The sequence below is a fragment of the Martes martes genome (assembly GCF_963455335.1).
Source record: "Martes martes genome assembly, chromosome: 5".
NCBI classification, from domain to species: domain Eukaryota; kingdom Metazoa; phylum Chordata; class Mammalia; order Carnivora; family Mustelidae; genus Martes; species Martes martes.
Genome location: NC_137892.1, coordinates 114,730,382 through 114,752,929, shown reverse-complemented (window position 1 = coordinate 114,752,929; position 22,548 = coordinate 114,730,382). Strand labels below are relative to the sequence as shown.

Sequence of the window (22,548 nt, the reverse complement as noted above, 5' to 3'; positions counted from 1 at the left end):
GTTTGTTTAGTATGTATAGCCACACAACTGTAAATGGAGGGTAAATGCTGAAACTGACTACAAAATACTTGTTCAGAACCGTTGTGCTAATTATAACTTCTGATGTCTTGACATTACACATCTTGATTGAAGAAAGTGGAGAAACCACTTGCATCAGGACAAGCATCTTATATTTTTCTGGGCCTCAGTTTCCTATGCTTGACACTATAGGATTGGACTACATCAGGGTTGTTTAACATCAGCATCATTGACATTTGGGGCTGGATAGCTATTTGTTAGGAGGAGGCTGTTCAATGCAAAGAAGGATGTCTGGAGCATCCTTGGTCTCTATTCTCTAGATACTGGGAGCAATTCCCTCCTCCCAGTTTTGACTATCCAAAATATCTGCACACATGGCCAAAGATGCTCTAGGGGAAAAAAATCACCTGTTTTTTGAGAACCACTGTACTAGAAGAGCTCTGATATCTTTTTTGTTCTCTCATATTCTATGCTCGGAATTGTGGGTTCAACTTCAGCCAAGAGGATGGGTTTTTCACCACTGTGGGGTATTTGCTCAGTGAACCATTCTCTATCTTGGTCTCAGTACATTGAATTTAAACTCTGAAGCTCTCCAGGTTCAGTTTGCTATAAAACTGCCACTCTCTGGTTTTTAAATTTATCATTTAAATGCAAATTGGTATAAAAAAAATAGGGTAGATGAAAGTGAAAAGAGATCAGATGTTATCTTATTAAGTCAGCATTTCATTAGGCAATTGATTTAGACTCATTTCAAAATGCAGTCCTATGAGATAGTTTTATTTATTTATTTATTTATTTATTTATTTAACTAATGCTACTATATCAGAAAAATCACAGAATGGATTTATAAAGTATTCTTTCATTTGACAGCCTGAGAGAACCTTAATGCTAGGTTGGAACCTATTGACGGATTCTAATAAGTGAAAACTCAGGCACTGTAAAGAAATTGACAATTTTCTAGACCATGGTTCATTAACTTTCAAGGGTCATACTTAAAATATGCATTATTAAAAACATCATCTCCCAGGGTAGGAGTGTCTTCTCTTAGAGAATAGCCCCTGTCCCCCAATAATGAGACCGATGGATATGTAAAAACAGTGAGTTGGAAGGTTTCATTGGGTTTGTTCTAAATAAAATTCAACTGTAGAGCTTATTTATGGTGTGCTATCCTTGGAAATCACTTGAAGATAGAAATATTAAAATGTCAATTAAATAATGATTGATATGGTTAATAATTCCAGATGGTTTAAAAGTATTATTGCTTTCCTGGTTTCATCACAGTGAACTATTTATTGAATTTAACACTATGTTCTACTTTATAAACACTCTTTGCAGCAGATATTAAAATAGACCTTTTTTATCTATTTTGAAGGATTTAAATTTGGACTATGGGAAAACACATAGATAAATATTCTGTTTAGTACAGAGAGTTTGATAGAGGAAGCCAGGTGAAGTCACATTTGGGTAGTAAAAAGGGACAGATCCACTGGGACTGATGTCAAAAACCTCAAAATGGAGATTCTAAATCTTGACTGCAAATTAGAATGACATTTGAAGAATTTTTAAAAATTATGATGCCCAGCCATATTCTAGTACATTCAAATAAGAATTTTTGGGAAAGGGATTAGGCTTCAGTATTTGTTAATGCTCTCACAGTCAGTTTGGCACCCAAAGTTGAGAACCATTGCCTTAAAGACTAAACAGGGTTGGGACACCTGGGTGGCTCAGTTGGTTAAGCGGCTGCCTTCGGCTCAGGTCACGATCCCAGCGTCCTGGGATCGAGTCCCGCATCGGGCTCCTTGTTCGGCAGGGAGCCTGCTTCTCCCTCTGCCTCTGCCTGCCACTCTGTCTGCCTGTGTTCACTCTCTCTGACAAAAAAAAAAAAAAAAAAAGACTAAACAGGGTTTACAACTGCATGGAAATTGTTCTTTGACTATGCATAACTTAAGCAAGTTGGCAGTCTCCTATAGTCATATGCTCCAGCGATATTAAGTGGTACATGTGCAAGGCATTAAGTGATTATCTGTCACTGAGGGAGAAAATTATTCTTTCTCCCCTTCACTTATCTTTCTATCCTCTTGATGACTTCAAAGAGAAAAGACTTCATTTGTTGCTGCTGGCTCTTTAATACATCTCTGTACTCGTTTATCTCCCTTTTAAATCAAAGAATAGGCTCAGGCCCAGGGTCTTCATCTAGTATAGCTAGAATTTAATAATATAGTTTCATATTTCTCACTTAAGATTATCTTCCAGCAAGTAATACTGATTTAAGTGATATAAAATTTCCTTTGTTGGTTATTTAAAGTGAGCAAATGTAAATAAATATAAAATAAATAATAGTACACATTATACTCATATATGGAAAAAGTCACAAGGATAGTTCTCAGATGACTATGCTTTGGGCAACCCTACTGTTAACGTAAAGGGTATCCAAAGGTTGTATCATGAGTTTGGGCTATAATTGTGCCTCCACCACTAATTAACTTAATGATTTTGGAAAAACTACCCATTCTCTTCTCTGGGCCTCGCTTTCCTCATTCATTAAACAAGGCCATTAACCTATATTGCTGGCATTCTTCTATAAGTTTAGGAAGCAAGGAGGGCTTGCCCTCTGGATTTACCTTGTTGACATCCAGGCGCATCTTCTCATTGTTGGCACTGGCAGCTTTCTCAGCTGCTTTCTTTTGGCGTTGGGGTCCCCTCCCAAAAAAGATGTAGTTGACCAAAGCATATTCCAGAAGGGCCATGAAAACAAAGACAAAGCACCCCATCAGGTACATGTCAATGGCCTTCACATAGGGGATTTTAGGGAGCGTCTCCCGCAGGTGGGTATTAATCGTGGTCATTGTAAGGACAGTTGTAATTCCTGAAAAAAAAATGACAGAGTTAGAAGAATAACCATCCTTGCTTCCTTGCTGTTTTCATCATAGTTGCAAAGGTTTATTGTACTCTTTAACTCATTCATATATGCCACAAAATACTTACTGGGTACTGATTACATACCTGTGCTGTGATAGGCCCTGGAGGCACATTTAATTCATGAATTCATAGTAAAATTAATCACTTGGAAACTTTTCCTTTATTTATATTTTTATATTTATAGTTAGATATCTAGTGAGGGGCTAGAGATGTGAATTAAATGCCATGGCAGACATCTGTATAGGGTGAACGCTGAGGATGTGGAGAAGACCCTAGGTGAGCCTCATGATGCAGCAGGAGAGGTCAGGAGATGGAGACTCTGGAGCTGAGTCCTGAAGGATGAGTGGGAGATACCCAAGTGATCAAGGATTTAGAGCTCAAGGTGTGGTAGAGAGAGATTTTATAAAGGTGTCTTTTGTGTGTGGAGGAGAAAGAATATGGCCCATCAAAACCATTTCAAGGAAGTGAATGGGGTACATTATAGGATATGACAGGAAGCATGGTGAGGAGAGTGAAGATTAAGTAATGCTGCATAATGGAGAGCCGTATATACAGAGCCTAACTGGGGAGTCTGAACTTAAAACCAAAGGTGAGGTGGGGCCATTGACCAGCTTCAAGCAGGGAAGCAAGGGACAGATTGTGTTTAGGACAATCACTCTGGTACTCATGTGGAGGATAGAAGGAAAGCATACAAGACAGGAATAAAGAATACCAGTTATTAGTTTTTCAGAATTATCTAAGTGATACAGAGAAAATAAATTAAAATGATCACAATAGTACTGAAATCAGTGAATGCATTATATAGATAATACAGACAAATGACTATAAAAACATCAAAGCTTGAAATGATGGGTAACAGAGAGGCCGGTGTCTAGCCCTCCTGTTTCTGGATTGGGCAGCTGGGCACGTAATGCACAATAAACAGTATAGAGGCATTTTAAGATTATGGGACATGGCATACTGGGTCAGGTTATAATTGTTCATTCCACTCAGTGGTCATCACCAAGAGTGAAGAATAGTTTCCCTCTACAATTGGAAGGTATGCTGGATAAAAGCACTGGGAGTCCAAAGTCCTGAGTATGGCAAGGTCCAGTTTAGTAGCAAAATAATGATGTAAAAATAGAGCCCAGAGATCAAGATCACACAGATGGGAATTGTATGATCAACATTTGAATAGGGGTCTTTCTGACTCAGAAAGCTGAGTTAAATTTCATGTCTATGATTTTTTGGAAGTATAAGTTTTCTGATTTAACTTTGTTGCTCTAAAAAGATAATAATTTTTGTACTGTTTTTCTACATGCTCATAAAACAGCTATAGAAAAAATAAATTTGCCCATCTAATTCTGAGCAGGGCCAGAAAAACTCTGTTTTTGCTTTAGGTGTTTTAGAATTTTTTATCTTTTTTATAATATCAGTCATTTTGAACACTTACCAGTTTCATTTATCTTTTCATTATTTCAACTGCAGGGTACCCTGTTCAACTTGTATGTCATAAAACTGACAGTGCTGATTTTGTTTTTTATCTCAATCTTATTTTAAGATATTTCTGACCAAGTAAAAAATTACTCACATCAAAAGACATTTTACAAATTTCTTTTAAAAAGTGAATAATTTATTATTCCTGTAATAAACATAAAAATGACATCAGACTTTTCACTTTGGAATAAGAGGATATTTACAAATTCCATTCATTACTTTATTCAGCAAATATTTACTGAACACCAGGGTGCCTGGGTGGCTCAGTGGGTTAAAGCCTCCTCCTTCGACTCAGGTCATGATCCCAGGGTCCTGGGATCGGGCTCTCTGCTCAGCAGCGAGCCTGCTTCCTCCTCTCTCTCTCTGCCTGCCTCTCTGCCTACTTGTGATCTCTGTCTGTCAAATAAATAAATAAAATCTTTAAAAAAAAAATTTACTGAACACCATTCATTGTATGAGATATCACAGGTATAATGGAAGCAAAATTAGATATGGACCTTTCTTCAATGTATCTTTCAATACCATGAAAAAAAAGGACATCGCAAACCAAATAAATATAAGTTATAACTGCACTGGTCTACAAAAGGAAGTTCTCTAGTATTTAAGAGAGTATATCACAGGGGACCAGACCTAGTCCAGGAGGTCATTACTTCTCCCTTCTGTTCTTGAATCACCACAATCTAATCTTAACAGAGCAGCCAGAGTTATCCCTTTCAATCTGAAATCAAATCATGTCATGCCTTCACTCAGTGACTCTCTAATTTTATTCAGAATAAAAGCAAAACTTTCATCATGGCCCTGGAACTGCTTCATAATCTTGCAGTTCCCTTTTTCCAACATTATCTTGACCCCTGAACTCTCTCTTGCTTTCACTTCACTGGCCACCTCGCTGACATCCTTGGCACTTTCCTACCTCAGGTCATTTGTAGTCGGCCAGAATATTCCCATCTAGACATTTAAGTGAATTTGTCTTCTTGAAGTCTTAGTTCCATTGATAATTTCTGAATGAAGTTTATAATGATTATTGTAAACTGCACCCCCTGGCATATCCAACCCTTATCTTGTGTATTTCCCTCTATACTTACTGTATTACACAGCTCACACATTATAAGCAAAATAAATTTATCGTCTTTTTACTGTTGCCGTATCTTCCAGAAGAGCACTGCTTTATCTCTAGTGTCTAGTATGCTTGGCACATAGTAGGTGTTCAACAAATATTTGTGGAATGAATAAATGAATGACTTCTCTAAGGAAGTGATGATTGGATTGGGATATCACAGTGGAGGAGTTAATAGCCCAACATTTTAAAGGGCTTAGTCAGAAATTGAAATAATAAAAATAGTGTAAAAGATCATAATTTATTATATCTGGAGTTAGTAACATAAAAAATGTTCATGAAATATAATTTATTCTCTTCCTCTGGTGTTATAAGGAAAAAAAAAAAAGACAAGCATAAGATAAGAGATGCTGTGAATAATTTCCCAGCAATCTTACTTTGTTGTCTTCTGCCCTCTACCATGCTAATCCAAAATCTTAATCAGACTTTAGAAGTCTTTTTAGTTATCTGATAGTTACATAATACATTTCCTTGTCTTTAGCTCAGAGAGATTAAAAAAAAAAAAAAAAGATGGAAGGGAGCTCTTTTCAGGTAAGGAAGCACCAATGCAAATTGAACAATTATCAGGTGGTATTACATGAACTATGCTTCAATAAAAATATCAAATTGACGGGAATAATTTCATTACCTACCGCTATATGGTTAACTAAATTTGACATGAAAGAGTTTTAATTTGTATTTAATTGATTTAATGCTGAATCAGATAACCCAAAGTCTCACAGCCAAATTCTTGTAATGCGCACAGTCCAGTCTTGTCACGCATCATAAATACCGGGGTAAGGAAAGGATATGAGTGGACGTGCATGCGCATACACACCCACAAGCACACACATGTAGACACACAGAGTCAAGCTCCATAAGCAGTTAGAAAATGGCCTACCTAATGCCACTCTTGCAGCTGATGCATCATAATTAATCCAGAAGGACACCCAGGAGAGGATAGTGATCAGGATGGAAGGCATGTATGTTTGCAGAATAAAGTAACCAATGTTTCTCTTAAGCTTAAAGCTGAGGGACAACCTGGGATAGGAACCTAGAAAGGCAATTTTAGAACGTCATCATTATCAATCAATATTTATAGATACTTTCCCTTTAAGGCCCATAAGTAGTTTGTATATCTTTCTTAAATTCAATTTTAGCTCCTGGTGAAGGGCACTTTCTCCTGCAAAAGTAGTCTGAGAACACTGGGATTTTAATTACCAAGAGTCACTCGGTGTTGAGTACACCCACACTCCTGAGTAATTAAAAGAATTCCAGCTCTCCCTGCTCAGCCTCCGGCACTGGATCAAAGACACGCATTCTCTACAACTATGAAGACAAAATAGTTTGGTACAGCCCCTTTGTTCCCCCTCAGCTGTTTCTCAACAAGGCTATCCTGTAAGATTTTTTGGTTTTGTACGTAAGAATAAGGTTGCAAAATTGCATCATATTTTAGTAATCATATTTTAGTCATATTTTAGTAATCTCCTCCCAAGCCCCAGAATTCACTGTAATTCTGGGATCAGTGACACGGCTTCAGGTATACAGCAACTCCCTAAAGTTCTGTAAAAGTTTTCACATGTATGGATCACACTTGTTTCTAATTCCATTGATTCCACTGGAGTTCTAAAGGGATTTCTGACCCATCGAACAGTGGAGAATCACTGGTTTCAAAGGGTATTTGTAGGAGACGAAACTAAAGGATCAGATTCCTGTAGCTAGGTCCTTCTATTGTGATGATCTGGGGAATTTCTCTTTAAAAAAGATATGTAGGGGCGCCTGGGTGGCTCAGTGGGTTGGGCCTCTGCCTTCGGCTTGGGTCGTGGTCTCGGGGTCCTGGGATAGAGCCCTGCATCGGGCTCTCTGCTCGGCGGGGAGCCTGCTTCCTCCTCTCTCTCTGCCTGCCTCTCTGCCTGCTTGTGATCTCTCTGTGACAAATAGATAAATAAAATCTTTTAAAAAATTAAAAAAAATTAAAAAGATATGTAACTGAACATAGTCTTAGAATATAAAAAGTCACATTGATAAATAGTGTGTGGGGGGAGGAGTGATATTTATACTAATATTGAAAGAAAGCCTGTCTAGCCATCTTGGGCTCAGTAAGTGTCATAATACTGAAATAAGAATATTTCAAGTATGAATTCATTTCTACAGTATTAGGGATCCAGAGGACCTCAAATTTAGGAAAAGTTTCTGTTGTTTATTTTTTAAGGCTAGAGGCTTCGTATTCTTACGAAGTCATACAACTCTTACTTGAAGTAGTTTGCAGGAAAGGAAGTGCCTGAGTCCTTACAGGATTAAAATGTATAGTTACAGTACTAGTATTTCTGTGCCTGGTGAAATCATAAAAAGAAATATTCGTGTGGGTTTATTGGTTTTTTTCCCCCTTAATGAGTATGTAGCAGAGAATTACTTTCCTGAACTTTTTTTTGTTGTTAAAATTTTGTGCTGATGGAACCAAATTTGACAACCTAAAGCCTCGATGCTGGAAGAGGAACAATGGAAAAGCATCAGGATAATCTCAACATCTGGAAGGGCTTTTCGCTCCAAAACAAGAGGTAAGGTTACATAAAGAAATTCTTAACCTTTGAGGAAAGTGTGGAATTCTCTTCCTGACTTGACTCTTCCCGGTATTTTTCAAAGGATTATGAGGAGTACTATAGAATGCATAAAGTTGGGGAAACAACTCTGACCTGGGTCTTTATTTCTCCTTCTGTGTTCTGTCTCTAACCATTAGTCCGTTCTTGGTAGATGAGAGGAGTAGAACTAACTCTCTCAGCTTTGTTGGGGGTGGCTCCTGGGAAAAAAACTGCGTGGGTCCCAAATGAGCAATGAGCTTGAAGGGGTTCTGAAAGTTTGCAGCAGATCTAAATCTTCTAGTCATCATCTTTCCCTGGGACCCAGTTGTGATATAAATAGACTCTTTTGCAAATTATGTGGAAGCCCCTTCTCCCTTAACCCTCTTCCCTGATACAAACCTGTGGAAAAAACGACCTTCTTGGTGATAAGTTTGTAATCCACAATAGAGAACTGTGGAAGTTCAATCTTTGTTACTCCTGTTACTGCGTTATCATCCCCACGCCAGTAAAACTCAATGTCATCTGTGGTATATCCATCTGTAAAAGAAATCACACACATACACATACATATACAGATACACAAAACAAACAAAACAAAACAGAAAAAAATACTTGTTTAAAAGATGAACTATGTTAATGATAACAGCCACAGCTAAAGGCTACTCTATCGGGTATCTTGCTAAGCACCTGGACTATATCACATTTAGTTTTCCCAACAGTCTCCTGAGAGGAGTATAATTAAGCTCACAGGTGGCTGTAAAGGTTTAGTAAAATTAACAGCTTGCAAGTAGGAAGTAGTATACAGTTCCGAACTGCACCTCGGTTCCTCTGATTATGAATCTCATATTCTCAAACATTATCACATTGTTACATGACCCTGGATGGTACTTTAAGTGAAGACAAAAGCAGAGAAAAATATCATTTAAGTCATCAGTGCAGTACTGAATGCTTCAAACCCCCCGTATAAAATTTTTGAATTACAATATATTTGGTTTCAAGTCAGAAGAGTAGTGATTACGAAGAAGTGAGTCATCTTTTTTTTAAATATTCATAGACATGATGTCCGAATTTGATTCTGCAGCAGACCTAAATTCCAAAAAATACCCCCCCCAATAACCTCAAACAGCAGCAATTCTAATAGTTTTAAGGTGTAAATACAGATGTATTGTGTGCACTATAAACACACATTGCATTTAGGAGGCATGTTTCTACTCATTCACCAGTTATTTATTGAGCACCTACTATGTCCATCAGTACACAGTTACTGGGGCTAGAACTCTGCATAATAAAAGCATGCTCTCTGTTACACTTTCAATCCATGAGGCAGAGTAGAATAAGCACACATATCTTAATGACTAAGCATATATATAACTGCAATGAATAGGCACATATTAGATTATAAATAGCAATACAGGGAAGCATGCAATGAAATCCAGTAAACATTAATATTTATAAACAATATACCCACTCCCCCAAGATCCCTCCTGTGAAACATAAATTATATTGTATATCATATTTACTCCTTCAAAGAAATTTTGCATCCAGAGAGTTGAAAGTCTAAGAGGTAGGCAGGACAGATATTATAATCAAAATTTTGAAAATTTAATAGATTATACACCACCAACATTTTTATTAACATGATCTCATGTGGAGCCATTCATTTTGTTAGAGAATGTCTTTCTTCTATGAAACTTTGATTTAAAAGCAAATTATTCATAACTTTAAAGGGAAGTCCAGGTATAAAGTGAATGGCACAGTACACAGATTCTTCTCATTCTCCCTTAATCTACCCCATTAATATTCTCTCTCTAATCTTAAGAACTAAAGCATCTGTCCCAAAGGATAACTGTTGTTCTCTGTGATTGCAACTTTCTTAAAATGGCCATGGGAATCTTCACCATCCAGGACTTCATCTCAAATATAATCCCATTTCTCATTGTTTTTTTGCACACATCTCTCAGTTATGAAATGGTTTAGTCAATGACAATCCCACCTTTAAAAAAAAAAAAAAGATTTTAATTATCTATTTGAGAGAGACAGAGAGCACAAGCAAGGGGGAGGAGCAGAGGGAGAGGGAGGAGCTGACTCCGTGCTGAGCAGGAAACAGGATGCGGGGTTCAATCCCAGGACCCTGGGATCATGACCTGAGCTGAAGGCCGATGTTCAACTGACTGAGCCACCCAGGCACCCCTGACAATCCCACCTTTGATAAGACAGTTTAAAATAATAAAAGAAGGGCAATTCGGGGCGCCTGGGTGGCTCAGTGGGTTAAAGCCTCTGCCTTCGGCTCAGGTCATGATCCCAGGGTCCTGGGATCGAGCCCCGCATCGGGTTCTCTGCTCAGCGGGGAGCCTGCTTCTTCCTCTCTCTCTCTGCCTGCCTCTCTGCCTACTTGTGATCTCTGTCTGTCAAATAAATAAATAAAATCTTTAAAAAAAAAAAAAAAAAAAAAAAAAAGAAGGGCAATTCATTCTTAGAATCAAGCTAGCTAGTTAGAAATGCATTGTAAAATTGGATTTGTGGTATATAAACATGAAAGAAAGTATTTATGAATCAAGAAGTCCATAGTTTTCTAAGGAAAAAAAAAAGTGTCAAATGTGGCCATCTTCAAAAGAGAATGAGAGTAAGTCAACTCTTACATTTTCAATGAAGAACTAAGTCTAAATTAGTGAAGAATGTTTCTGGTCCTCCAGTTTCCTTAGCTCGTTTTTACCTCACTTGTTCATTGCTACAAACCTTATCACGGAAGCCCTCTGTAGGCAGAAGCCTGGGAACATCTGTGGTGTTTCAGTACAGTTGTATAGGAGATGCTTAATAATTGCTTAATAGGTAAAAATGTTATTATTGAATATAGCCTTTGTCAAAATGCCAGCTGTTTGACAACGTGCTTGCTGGATAATACTTGGTAGAGGAGAGGCATTTGGGATATATTGTTAAATTAATACATTAATTATTTAATACCTGTGTGGATTTGGGTGATGGTTGCTTATCTGGATGCTTGGCATTTTGGAGGTATTGATCATGTTTATACTTCTGTCTCCTGCTTCTAATATGGTACCTACACAGAGCTGTATTAAATAAATATCTTCTGAGTGAATAAAAAAAAAAAAGTCACCCAATGATAACATAGCCCTTAAGAAAAATCCAAAGGGGGTCACCTGGGTGGCTCCGTCGGTTGAGTGTCTGCCTTTGGCTCTGGTCATAATCCCAGGGTCCTGGCATCAAGTCCCACATCAGCCTCTTTCCTCCATGGGAAGAATGCTTCTCCCCCTACCTACTGCTCCCCCTGCTTGTGCTCACTCTCTCTATCTCTGACAAATAAATAAATAAAATATTGGTGTATGTGCTGCCGAAGCGAGCACTAAATAAATAAAATCTTAAAAAAAAGAAAAATCCAAATATTCTTCATTATGTATTTATCTTTATGTAATAGTTCAGCAAGTTGCTTAACATCTCTCTGTCCTCCATTTTTTATTCTGTAAATTGTAACAACAGCAATAATAAAAGTTACTTCATAGAGTTGTTTTGCAAGAAAAATGCGTTGTTACTTATAAAATGCTTAGAATAGTACCTGGTAGATAACGCTCAAAAAGGTTAGCTTATACTTTTGCAAATAAGAATTATTTAAAATGAATTAAAACCTCATATTCAGTTGCATGTCACTTTGCTTCTATTTCATGAACACAGGAATGCATTTACACAATGAGAAAATTGGGTATTCAATGATACAGAACCCTCCGAGGTGTTTGGAAGTTGAAAATGAAACATCTGAAGTTTATTCTGATATCTAAGATTTTGGAATTGACATAATGGAACAGCACATTGTAATACTTCTTGGTTACTGCTGATCTTAAAAATCCCAATCTTCTTGACTTCATTTTGGGTTAACCAAGTGTAGAATGTTGTCAATGGACAGCAAATGTATGCTCTTGCATGACCGATTTCTGAAGATGAAAGACCAACAATCCATGACAGTGCCAGGGTGGTCAAGTTCACAAGCCAGCTCAGTATGCTGTGTAGGATAACCTGAAAGCAGATCTAGTTTTTCTCCTCCTCCTCCTCCTTTTGTTCCTCCTCCTCCTCCTCTTCCTCTTCATCCTACTCGTTCTCCTCCTCCTCCTCCTTCTTCTTCCTCCTCCTCCTCCCCTCCCTCTCCCCTCCTCATCGTCCTCCCCATCTCCTCCTCTTCCCCCTCCTCCTCTTTTTCTTCTTCATCTTCATCTTCTTGGAAGAAATATTTAACAGTCTCTCAAAGTGATTAAAAAATAAGACATATGCAAATATATATGACCTGACTTTTACAGCTTTCATAATATTAATGAGTGAAAAATAATTAGATATCTTTTAAAAGATATCAGAAGGAGGAGATGCACTGAAGCTTCTCATTAATGTCTTGCAAATTAAATTCATCTTTTGTATTTTATTCATGGGATTGCAGAAACTGAGTCATTAAATTGTATTGTTATCATTAAAAACATAACCCACATAACTTCAAATGGCTTACGAATAAACCAAAATATAAATTCACTGGAATTTACCTGAAGGAATTAAAACTATATAAAATGTTAAAGTTTTTGATCAGTTCAGATAAACATGTAAATTTAAAAATCTATATAATATATGAATGATAGATATGCTTTCTTTTAAATATTGATAAAAATATATACTATACGAGATCCAAGAAGCAGATATGCCATTTTAAGAACATTCACATAATAACTGAACATGTTTTTACAATTGTGACATGATCTTATTACATAACATGGCATTTTAAAAAGTTGTTTTTCAACTCTTTAGTGTCAGTCTACTTGTCTATTTTGTTATCGACTAAGTAAATATTTCATGTTAAAAGAATTTTACTGTGTAGGGAATATGAACCTATACCAAGATATTAAATGGGGGCCGGTGAGAACATTTAGAAGAAATGAATTATCAATGCCATCATTTTTTTTTCTAGTAAGAAATTAAAGTGACTTAATGTTCTCTTGTTATTTATTTAAACTTTGCTCCCCAATTGGACTGTTAAACATTCTAGGGTAATTATCTATTTTCCATCTCCCATTGTAGCCAAGTAGCAATAGTAACATTATAGTTGCTTTAGAGATTTTATTTATTTATTTACCTAAGAGACAGAGAGCACCCACCCACGGGGTGGGGAGGTGGCACAGGGAGAGACAGAGGGAGAGGGAATCTCAAGAAGCCTTGGTTGTGAGCTGAGAAGGAGGTGGGTCTAGATCTCATGACCTTGAGATCATGACTCTGAGATCATGACCTGAGCCAAAATCAAGAGTAGGAGATTTAAATGACTGAGCCTCCCAGGTGTCCTTGTAGTTGTTTTAAACTGTTAATTCTCAATCATCATAACCAATTGGTGATGTTTGAGAATTATGGGCTAGTATTATTGGGACAATCCACTCTAGTCCTGGATGGTTTGGGTTTTTTAAGGGTTGTCTTATTTCAAATTTTCTGCTCTCTTATGTAACTATCAGAGTGCTTTTTTTTTTTTTTTTTAAGATTGTATTCATCTATTTGAAATACAGAGAGCAAGAGTGAATAAGAGAGAGAGAGAGAGAGAAAATGAATGGGGGAGGTGACAGAGGGAGAGGGAAAAGCAGACTCCCTGCCAAGCAGGGAGCCTGACATGGGGCTTGGTCCCATGACCCTGGGATCATGATCTGAGCCAAAGACAGACACTCAACAGACTGAGCCACTCAGGTGCCCCACTATCACAGCACTTTAAAAGCTTTTTTGAATTGGACACCTCATTGTAAAGATTTTAGCATGTCACTCTCCTAATAGTATTTAAAATTTTATGTAGTAACTGTTAACAGTATATAAGTAACTATAATTAAAACTTAATTTATGTTCTGGGGAACACTAATCCTGTGATGTGCCTCATGGAACAGGGTTCTACAGTAAATGTATTTGGGAGTACCTACATATTTTGGGCAGCCTCTTATAGTCACAAACCTTTAGCACAGTACACTTCAGAATATCCCTCAATAAAGAATTTGCTTAATATTACTTACCCTTGGCATTTCCCACACCTATTCGACCAGACACATTGTTTTTTCAGGATATAAAAAATATTCACACAGTGTAATGACTCCATAAAGTGCTAGAGCTATTCACACATTTTAGGGTGCTTTAGTTATGTTCCTAAGTAAGTACCTGAGAACATAGTCCCTTGGAAACATATCTTATTCTTTAGTGGATTAAAAAAAAATTTTTTTCCCTCCAAAAGTTTCCAGAAGAGAAGAAAGACATTTGCAATAACAACAGAGATCAAATTGCCTTTTAAGGCAGACAAACATTTCAGGGAAGTAGCATGACCAAATGTGCAACAAAAAAGCAAGCTTTTTTCTCATGACTAATGCAATGACCACAATTAGAAGTCTATCAGTCCACAGTCAGAATGGATGCCCCTCTATACAGAGCCCTGTATGTTGTGCAAAGGAGCAAGACTGAATACAATCAATGCCAAATGGTTATGAGGATTTTTCAAAAGGGAGAGAGAGAAACTCCCTTGTCAGCTATAACTCTTTAAATTCAGCAAAGAAAGTGTTCCAAAGACACTCTGAGTGATTGCTCTGACTCCTTAATTGCATCTTATTCTTTATTCTCCTCTTTAGATGGACTGCTAGACACAAATGTTCTGCTATCAAATCATTTCTCAGCCTTGAAGCTCAAAATAATCGGCCTAGGGTAGGTCAGACTCGATTACCAAGTGGCATCTTAGTAAGGAACACCATCAAGTCATGGTCTTGCATTCAACTCCTACAACAAAGATAACCTATTTTTTTTATGTTATTAGCATTTTCAAATTCAAATATTTTGTAAGGGATTGAAAATGATCATAATCAAGTAAAATATTAGATTCTGTGTTCTAAAGATAATTTCTCTTTTTGGATTTCATTGCAAAACGTAGTATTTGTGGTCTTTATATGGAAGCAGAGAGGTCTGGTAGCTGTTCCTGTTAAGTGTAACTCCATGATGTGTTTCTTAAGCTTCCTTATGTTTGTACAGCTTGAGCAATTAAGCTGATGCTCCAGGTAAGAGAAACCATTAATAATAAATAATAATGATAATTACATTATAATAATAAAAATAGCCACAACAATAATAGCAACTGTCATTTCAGAGCCCTTATGTGAAAGACACTGCCTTAAACTCTCTACATGGTTCTTTCTAGAACCATATGAACTAGACTGGGTTATGGTTACCAGGATTCTTCCCCTCTATTCAACCCTGTTTCTCCCATATGCATGAACCCTAAGTCCTGAAATAACAAAGAAGAGACACAGAACTGTTGGCTAAGAGGACAGACCAGTACTTCTCCGATGTAACATGCACAGAAATGATCTGGAAATCTTATTAAAATGCAATACAAATTTAGTAATCCGAAGGGACAACTGGACCCCAATGTTTATAGCAGCAATGTCCACTATAGCCCAACTATGGAAAGAGCCCATCGACCGATGTCCATCAACATATGAAAGGCAGCTATGCTCACCACTATACCACCAATGCTGTCCATCCACACATGAATGGATAAAGATGTGACATACACACACACACACACACACACACACACACACACACACACACACACACATATATATAGGAATATTATGCAGTCATCAAAAAATGAAATCTGCCATTTGCAATGATGTGGATGGAACTATAGGGTATTATGCTAACCAAAATAAGTCAATCAGAGAAAGACAATTACCATATGATCTCACTGATACGTGGAATTTGAGAAACAAGGCAGAGGATGATAGGGGAAGAAAGGAAAAAATGAAACAAGACAAAACCAGAGAGGGAGACAAAACATTAGAGACTCTTAATCTCAGGAGACAAACTGAAGGTGGCTGGAGTGGATTTGGATGGGAGGATTTGGGTGGCTGGGTGGTGGACACTGGGGAGTGTCTGTGTTGTAGTGAGCGCTGTGTAGTGTGTAAGACTGATGAATCACAGACTTGTACTCCTGAAACAAATACTACTTTATATGCTCATGATAATAATAACACAAAACTTGGAGAAAACAGAAAAAAGAAAAATAAAATGCAATGTCAACTAGGCTTAAGTAGGTGGAACCTGGGATTCTGTAGTCCTGATAAACTTCCAGGCAAGGCAGATGGCATTTGCCACGTGGATCACCTCAGCAGAGCAAGTGATTAGGAGAATGCTGCAGAGCAGACAGCATTTACCTTGCCATGGGAATCAGGCAAGGGATGTCTGGTATCTAGCGTGACCAAGAGACAAACAATGTTTCTTCTGAACCAAGGTTTTATAACTCCAAGATAAAAATATTTTCTCCCACCTCTGTCTCTCTTGTAAGAGAGGAGAGGAGATGTTTCTGATGCTGTCTCTCCCTAGCAGTCTGATTCTCTTCAATAACCTACAGCGCACAATCACCAATAGCCCAGAACAGAGAGATGGTGTCAGGTCTGAATGGTTTCTGCACATCTGTATTCACATCAGTTATATTTTTTTTAATCCCTAAACCTTTTATTTTTTATTTTTTAAATTGTTTTTATTTTTTTATTAACATATAATGTATTGTTAGCCCCAGGGGTACAGGTCTGAATCGCCAGGTTTACACTCTTCACAGCACTCTCCATAGCACGTACCTTCCCCAATGTCCATAACCCCACCACCCTCTCCCTACCCTCCTCCCCCCGGCAACCCTCAGTTTGTTTTGTGAGATTAAGAGTCTCAATTCACATCAGTTTTATTTGAATATTTAGGGTGAAGAATAGTCCACCCTGGCATCAGATCTGACTTCTTGTGTTCATATCCGTCAATAGACTCATTAACAGCCTTCAGGATTTCCCCTTCTTCTAGTCTGTGCTACATACGCTGCTCTTATACCTCACTCACAAACAGGTTAATGTGTCATTTCCATGCCTTAAAAACACATAACAAGGGGCACCTGGGTGGGTCAGTGGGTTAAGCCTCTGCCTTGAGCTCAGGTCATGGTCTCAGGGTCCTGGGATAGAGTCCCGCGTCGGGCTCTCTGCTCAGCAGGGAGCCTGCTTCCCCCTATCTCTCTGCCTGCCTCTCTGCCTACTTGTGATCTTTCTGTCAAATAAATAACTAAAATCTTAAAAAAAACAAACAAACAAACAAAAAAAACACATAACAAGACGGAAAACAAAAATGTGGGAAAATGTCTTTATGGCCTTCTCAACAAGTCCAGATTTAAAAGCTAATTCTTCATTCAGGCATTCAAGACTCTATCACAGGGCTTCTAGCTACCGCAAAGCCTCATCTTCTGTTACACTTCTTCCTCTTCCAAAGCTCCACCCATACTCTTTTATAGTCCTTTGGTCTCCAAGCCTTGGCCCAAGTGATTTCAGTGAACCGAAATATTTTCCCCACTCATATCAAATTTCTGTACAGTTTCAGGGTCCATCTCAACTTCCATCTCTTCCAAGATCATCTTGTCTTTCCTTCCTCGAGTTTTCACAGCACTCTGCTTGAATTTCTACTCATAGAGTTGTCACAGCCAGTTTGCCTGAGAAGGTTTGTAGATGTGTTCGTCCCAGCCACCAGACTACCCTGGAGGGTGAGGAACCAAGTCTGATAGTTCTCCGTGGCCTGTGTCCTCTTAATAAGGGTCTTAACTGAGGGAGGCACTCATACAAGATTGCTACATTGAATTGTCAACATACTAACCCTCTGGCTGTGGTTCACCGGATCCCACTTCTGAGAATGGAGGGAAGAGCAGATGCTACTTGCTGAACTGCAAGGTGGTCGGACTGCAAACTTGAGCATCATTAGAGATTTGGGATGTGGAATTCCCAGGCACCAGCCTTAGAGTCACTAAAAGAAAGGCAGTGCCATAGGTACTCGTCCATAAGAGGCAGCTGCTAAGTTGAAACAAAGGCCATTGTGTCAAAAGAAACTTCCTGGTGTTGCTGACTTTAATATATATTATCAATCTTGGAATGGCCATGGGCCTCTGGTAATGACTTTCTCTGGGCTGACAGATTTTGAAAACCAAACTGCCACGGTAGCCTCCAGGGGCAGCCAATACCTACAGTGCAAAAAAAATAGTGCTCCCTGGTGACAAGGGGATTTAGTCAAATGGAAGAGTTTGTTAGCTCAAGAGTGATAATGGAAGATATTTAAATTAACAAGACCAGTTGAACGGCCTAGGAGATACGCACAGCTGTGTAATAAAAAGCTATCAAGTGTTATACCAACCCATCTGCTTTCTCATAAGGGGTGACAGAGAAAGCGAAGGCCTAGTCTGCTGTTGCTGAAAGTGGTCGGAGTCTCTCTGTCTTAACCCATTCTTTCACACACCTTCGCTGTGACAGGCCTCAGCTGGGGAATCACACACTGAAGGTTATCAGACCAGATGTTCTTGCAGAGGAATTTTTAGTCTGAATGACTGGCTGGTCTTTGAAACAGACTGTTAACATGTGTCTTGACAAATAAGAAAAAAAAATTTCATACTGCTTTTATTTTTTTAAGATTTTTATCTACTAATTTGAGAGAGAGAGAGCATGAGGCGGGGGAGGCAGGGGAGGGGGAACTGGAGAGAGAGAAGCAAGCTTCCCACTGAGTAGCTGAGCAGGAATCCCAATGAGGTGGAGCTCCATAGATCATGACTTGAGCAGAAGGCAGACACTTAACTGACTGAGCCACCCAGGTGCCTCTTCATTCTATTTTTAAACTCCAGTTGTGAGTCCCCTTCTTCTGTGCTTGCATAATAACCTGAAGTAGCACTAAATAAATTTAATTAAAATTATCTGGTAAGGAATCCATACACTATACTCAATTACGAGTTCTCAATTTAAACAGTGAGCATACATTTTTCAAATTAGTACCCATGGCTTGGAGTGGAAAGGTGGTATATAGCAGATTATTAGTACATTTGCCAAGACGGACCTGAATTGTTTGGTGAAGGGCTTATGTGAACAGCAGGAGGCCTTGGGGGCTCATGCATGCCAGCTGCTCTTGAAAACATATATGCATAGTTAAATATGGCATTGCTATTTTGTTTAGGGGAATCAGAATGAATTCAAGAGGTGATTTAATGCAAGGGAGTTTTAAAGTTGCTAAAAATCATTTCCTGTGTGATGCCATGTGCTTCACAAGCATGATCTCATTTAATCCTTTTGAGGTAAAAACTGTTATCCCCAGTTTACAGATGAAGGAACTACAATTTAAAGAGGTTACGTGACTTTCTCAAATGTCAGAAATGGGAGTTGAACTAAATCCCCTTCAACATCAGGGTCCAATCCCTCAGTAACTACTTACTGCTATTCAAGGCCCTATTTTCAAATTATTCTGTAATATCACAAAAATATGTCTGTAATCATCCCTCTCACTGTATCAATGCCTTTTTGCAATGTGACTCTGCAGCTCCTCCCAAGAAGAGGTAAGAGTATTTCCCTAAACCCTGAATTTCAGTTGCCCTTGACACTTGTTTTAATCAAAGAAGTAAACACGGAGCCAGTTCTAAGCTGGGGCTCCTGAAGGTTTAGTAGCTCCCCCTCCCTCCCTTTTGGAATCCCGCTACCACTCTGTGCAAGGCTTTGCACAGCCTGTGGAGGAGGAGGGACACGTGGCCACTCACCCCCATCACAGCTGTCAGCCAGCTCCAATCCTGTCTGCGTGAGAACCACACATGCATGTGTGAGCCTGGCTCAGAGCCTCCCAGCTCACCTGCAGCTTCCTAAGCAATAATAAATACTTCTGTTTGAATCCACTAGCTTTGGGGGTAGATTGTAAATTAGTTAAAGCTAATAGAGGACACTAGGTTCTGTAGAAAACAAAAACAAACATTTTTCTTCACCTTCATTTCCAGGATAAAATTCATACTCACAGCTGGGCATTGCTTCAGAGAATCTCCAACTGGATTCATAAGTACTATGGGCTCAGCCATATGGCATAACCCAAATCAGGAGACCTACCTAGGTTCCTATCCCAGTGAAGCTACATACAGGCTGTAGGATTGGGGGCAAATCATAGAACTCAGTTTCTATACCAAAAAAATAAAGTTTTTCTAAATAACAACCCTCAAATTTTTGGACTTAGAAGCTCTTTATACTCAAAAAATTACTGGGAGCTCCCAAAAGCTTTTGTTTATGTGGACTGCACCTACTGATGTATACTATGTTAGAAATTAAAGCAGATATTTAAAAATATTTATTCATTCATTTAAAATAATGATGATCCTATTTACATGCTAACATAAATGACATTTTTATGAATAGTAGTTATATTTTACAAAACACACACACAAAGACTGGTATTGTTTTGTATATCTGTAAATTTCTTTAATGGCTGGCTTAACAAAAGACGGCTGGATTCTCATATTTGTTTCTGCATTCAGTGGTTGTGATAATTTGTTTCATGGAGCCTTTGGAAAACATGACTGTACATTTTGAAATAATGAAAGTGAGAAAAGCAAATAAAGGCTTAGTATTGTTATGAAAGGAGCTTTAACCTTGAGGACACTCTGAAAAGGTCTCAGCAGCCCCCCAGCGCCCCTGTAGATCACAATTCAAGTCACTATTTTAGAGGATATCTAATCTGAAATTTGGTTAAATTTAAGGAAAACTCCAAATAATTCATAATTTAAATTACTAAGGACTACAAAAAACTAGTAATTTTGTTTTTTTATAGTAGAAATAAAAATAAGGGACCTTGAAAAATAATTTTTATTCCTTTGACTAAATGTGTGTGTATGAAATTATATTTTTAAGATTTTATTTATTTATTTTTCAGAGAGAGAGAGAGAGAGAGAGAGAGCATGAGCAGGCGGAGCTGCAAAGGGAGAGGGAGAAGCAGACTCCCTGCTGAGCAAGAAGCCCAATGCCAGACTTGATCCCAGGACCCAGGGATCGTGACCTGAGCTGAAGGAAGACACTTAACTGAATAAGCCACTCAGGCATCCCTGAAATTCTTGAAATTAAATGCAAATCATTTGGTTCTCCAGTGCAGTGAAATACATATTTTTTTAAAAAGGAGTTAATGCATTTGTATACAATTGAAGCTATTGTCCATCCCTATCGGACTATCAGTTTGGTGGAAGTTGTATATATGTGAATGCAGTGAACTGCTAATTCTCTTTGTTTGGTCTCTAAATACCTATACAAATTAATTCATATAAACAAGACCCTGAAATTGACATCATTAGTGCAAGCCAAGCAGTTAACATTTGGAGCTTCTAACATGGAATAAAACATTTTCATCTTAAAAAATAAAGTTATGATAAAAAACAGCTAAGGTAATGCCTTAAGCCTTGAGCAATATTGAGGCAAATATGCACTTTTTTAAACTATTGATTATATTCCTGGCTTCAGAATAAAATTATTCCTTAAATATAATTTTTTAAATGTTGACACCAAAGATGAAATACAGGACATGTGGAAAATGCTTAAAACTAAATAATTATCAAGACATGACCCAAATTCAGCCAAGCTAAGTGCAGTATCCTATGTCTCTATAGGTTTGTTTGTTTGTTTTTTTGTTTTCAAGCTGAATAGAGAACTAGCTTGCTATGGTGATTTTAATAAAATGTCTACATATTATTTGCTATTACTAACTACAAATGGTGAAGCTTAATTTCCATCTCCTGGAGTGTGGGCTGGACTTAGTGATACAGAATATAGTAGAAGTGATGAGATGTTACTTTTGAGATTAGGTTTTAAAAAGACTTGGGCTGGGGCACCTGGGTGGCTCAGGTGTTAAGCGTCTGCCTTGGGCTCAGGTCATGATCCCAGAACCCTGGGATCATGCCCCACATCGGGCACCCTGCTCTGCAGGAAGCCTGCTTCTCCCTCTCCCAATCCCCCTGCTTGTGTTCCCTCTCTCACTGTGCCTCTCTCTCTGTCAAGTAAATAAACAAAAATCTTAAAAAAAAAAAAAAAAAAAAAGACTTGGGCTTCTTTTGAATGTACTCCCTCTGTCTCTGTCTTTCTCCTTCTGCTCTTCAGGTTCCACTATGTTGGAAGCTGCTCTGTGGAGAGACCCATGTGGTGAGGAACTGAGGGAGGCCTCCAGTTGACTGAAAAACTGAGACCCTCTATCTAACTGGAACACTGTGAGGAACAAGACCTACCACAACTCTGAGTGAGTTAAAAAAATGAGTCCTTACCCGGGTGAGCCTTCAGATGGGACCACAACCCTGACCAACAGCTTGGCCACACCTCATGAGAAACCCTGAGCCAATCACCTAGCTAACTGACTTGTGATTTCTGACCCTCTAAACTATGAGAAAATAAATGTCTACTCTTTAAAGCTATTAAGCTTTAGGGTAGTTTGTTACCCTGCAATAAATAATATTGGGTAAATCATTTTAATATTTATCTTCGGTAAAGAATGGGCACAATCTTTAATGTGTGATAGAGTAATATTCCCTCTCTTGTAGGGTCTAAACAGAGTAGCAAAGAAAGGAAGCTGATTTATTGGTTGTCTCATCCTACCAGTATCTGG

General features: G+C 38.2%; 1 protein-coding gene across 2 annotated transcripts in view; it reads right to left on the bottom strand.

Moving 5' to 3' along the window:
* The window catches only part of GABRB2 (gamma-aminobutyric acid type A receptor subunit beta2), a gene marked incomplete at both ends in the record, with an annotated part of 235,063 nt that overhangs the window by 33,618 nt on the left and 178,897 nt on the right, over nt 1-22,548 (bottom strand). For both annotated transcript variants that reach the window (XM_080804923.1, XM_080804924.1), the window contains 3 exons: nt 2,640-2,884; nt 6,411-6,563; nt 8,488-8,625. In XM_080804923.1, the coding sequence (XP_080661049.1) occupies nt 2,640-2,884; nt 6,411-6,563; nt 8,488-8,625 (536 nt within the window). The remainder of the gene's footprint in view (nt 1-2,639; nt 2,885-6,410; nt 6,564-8,487; nt 8,626-22,548) is intronic.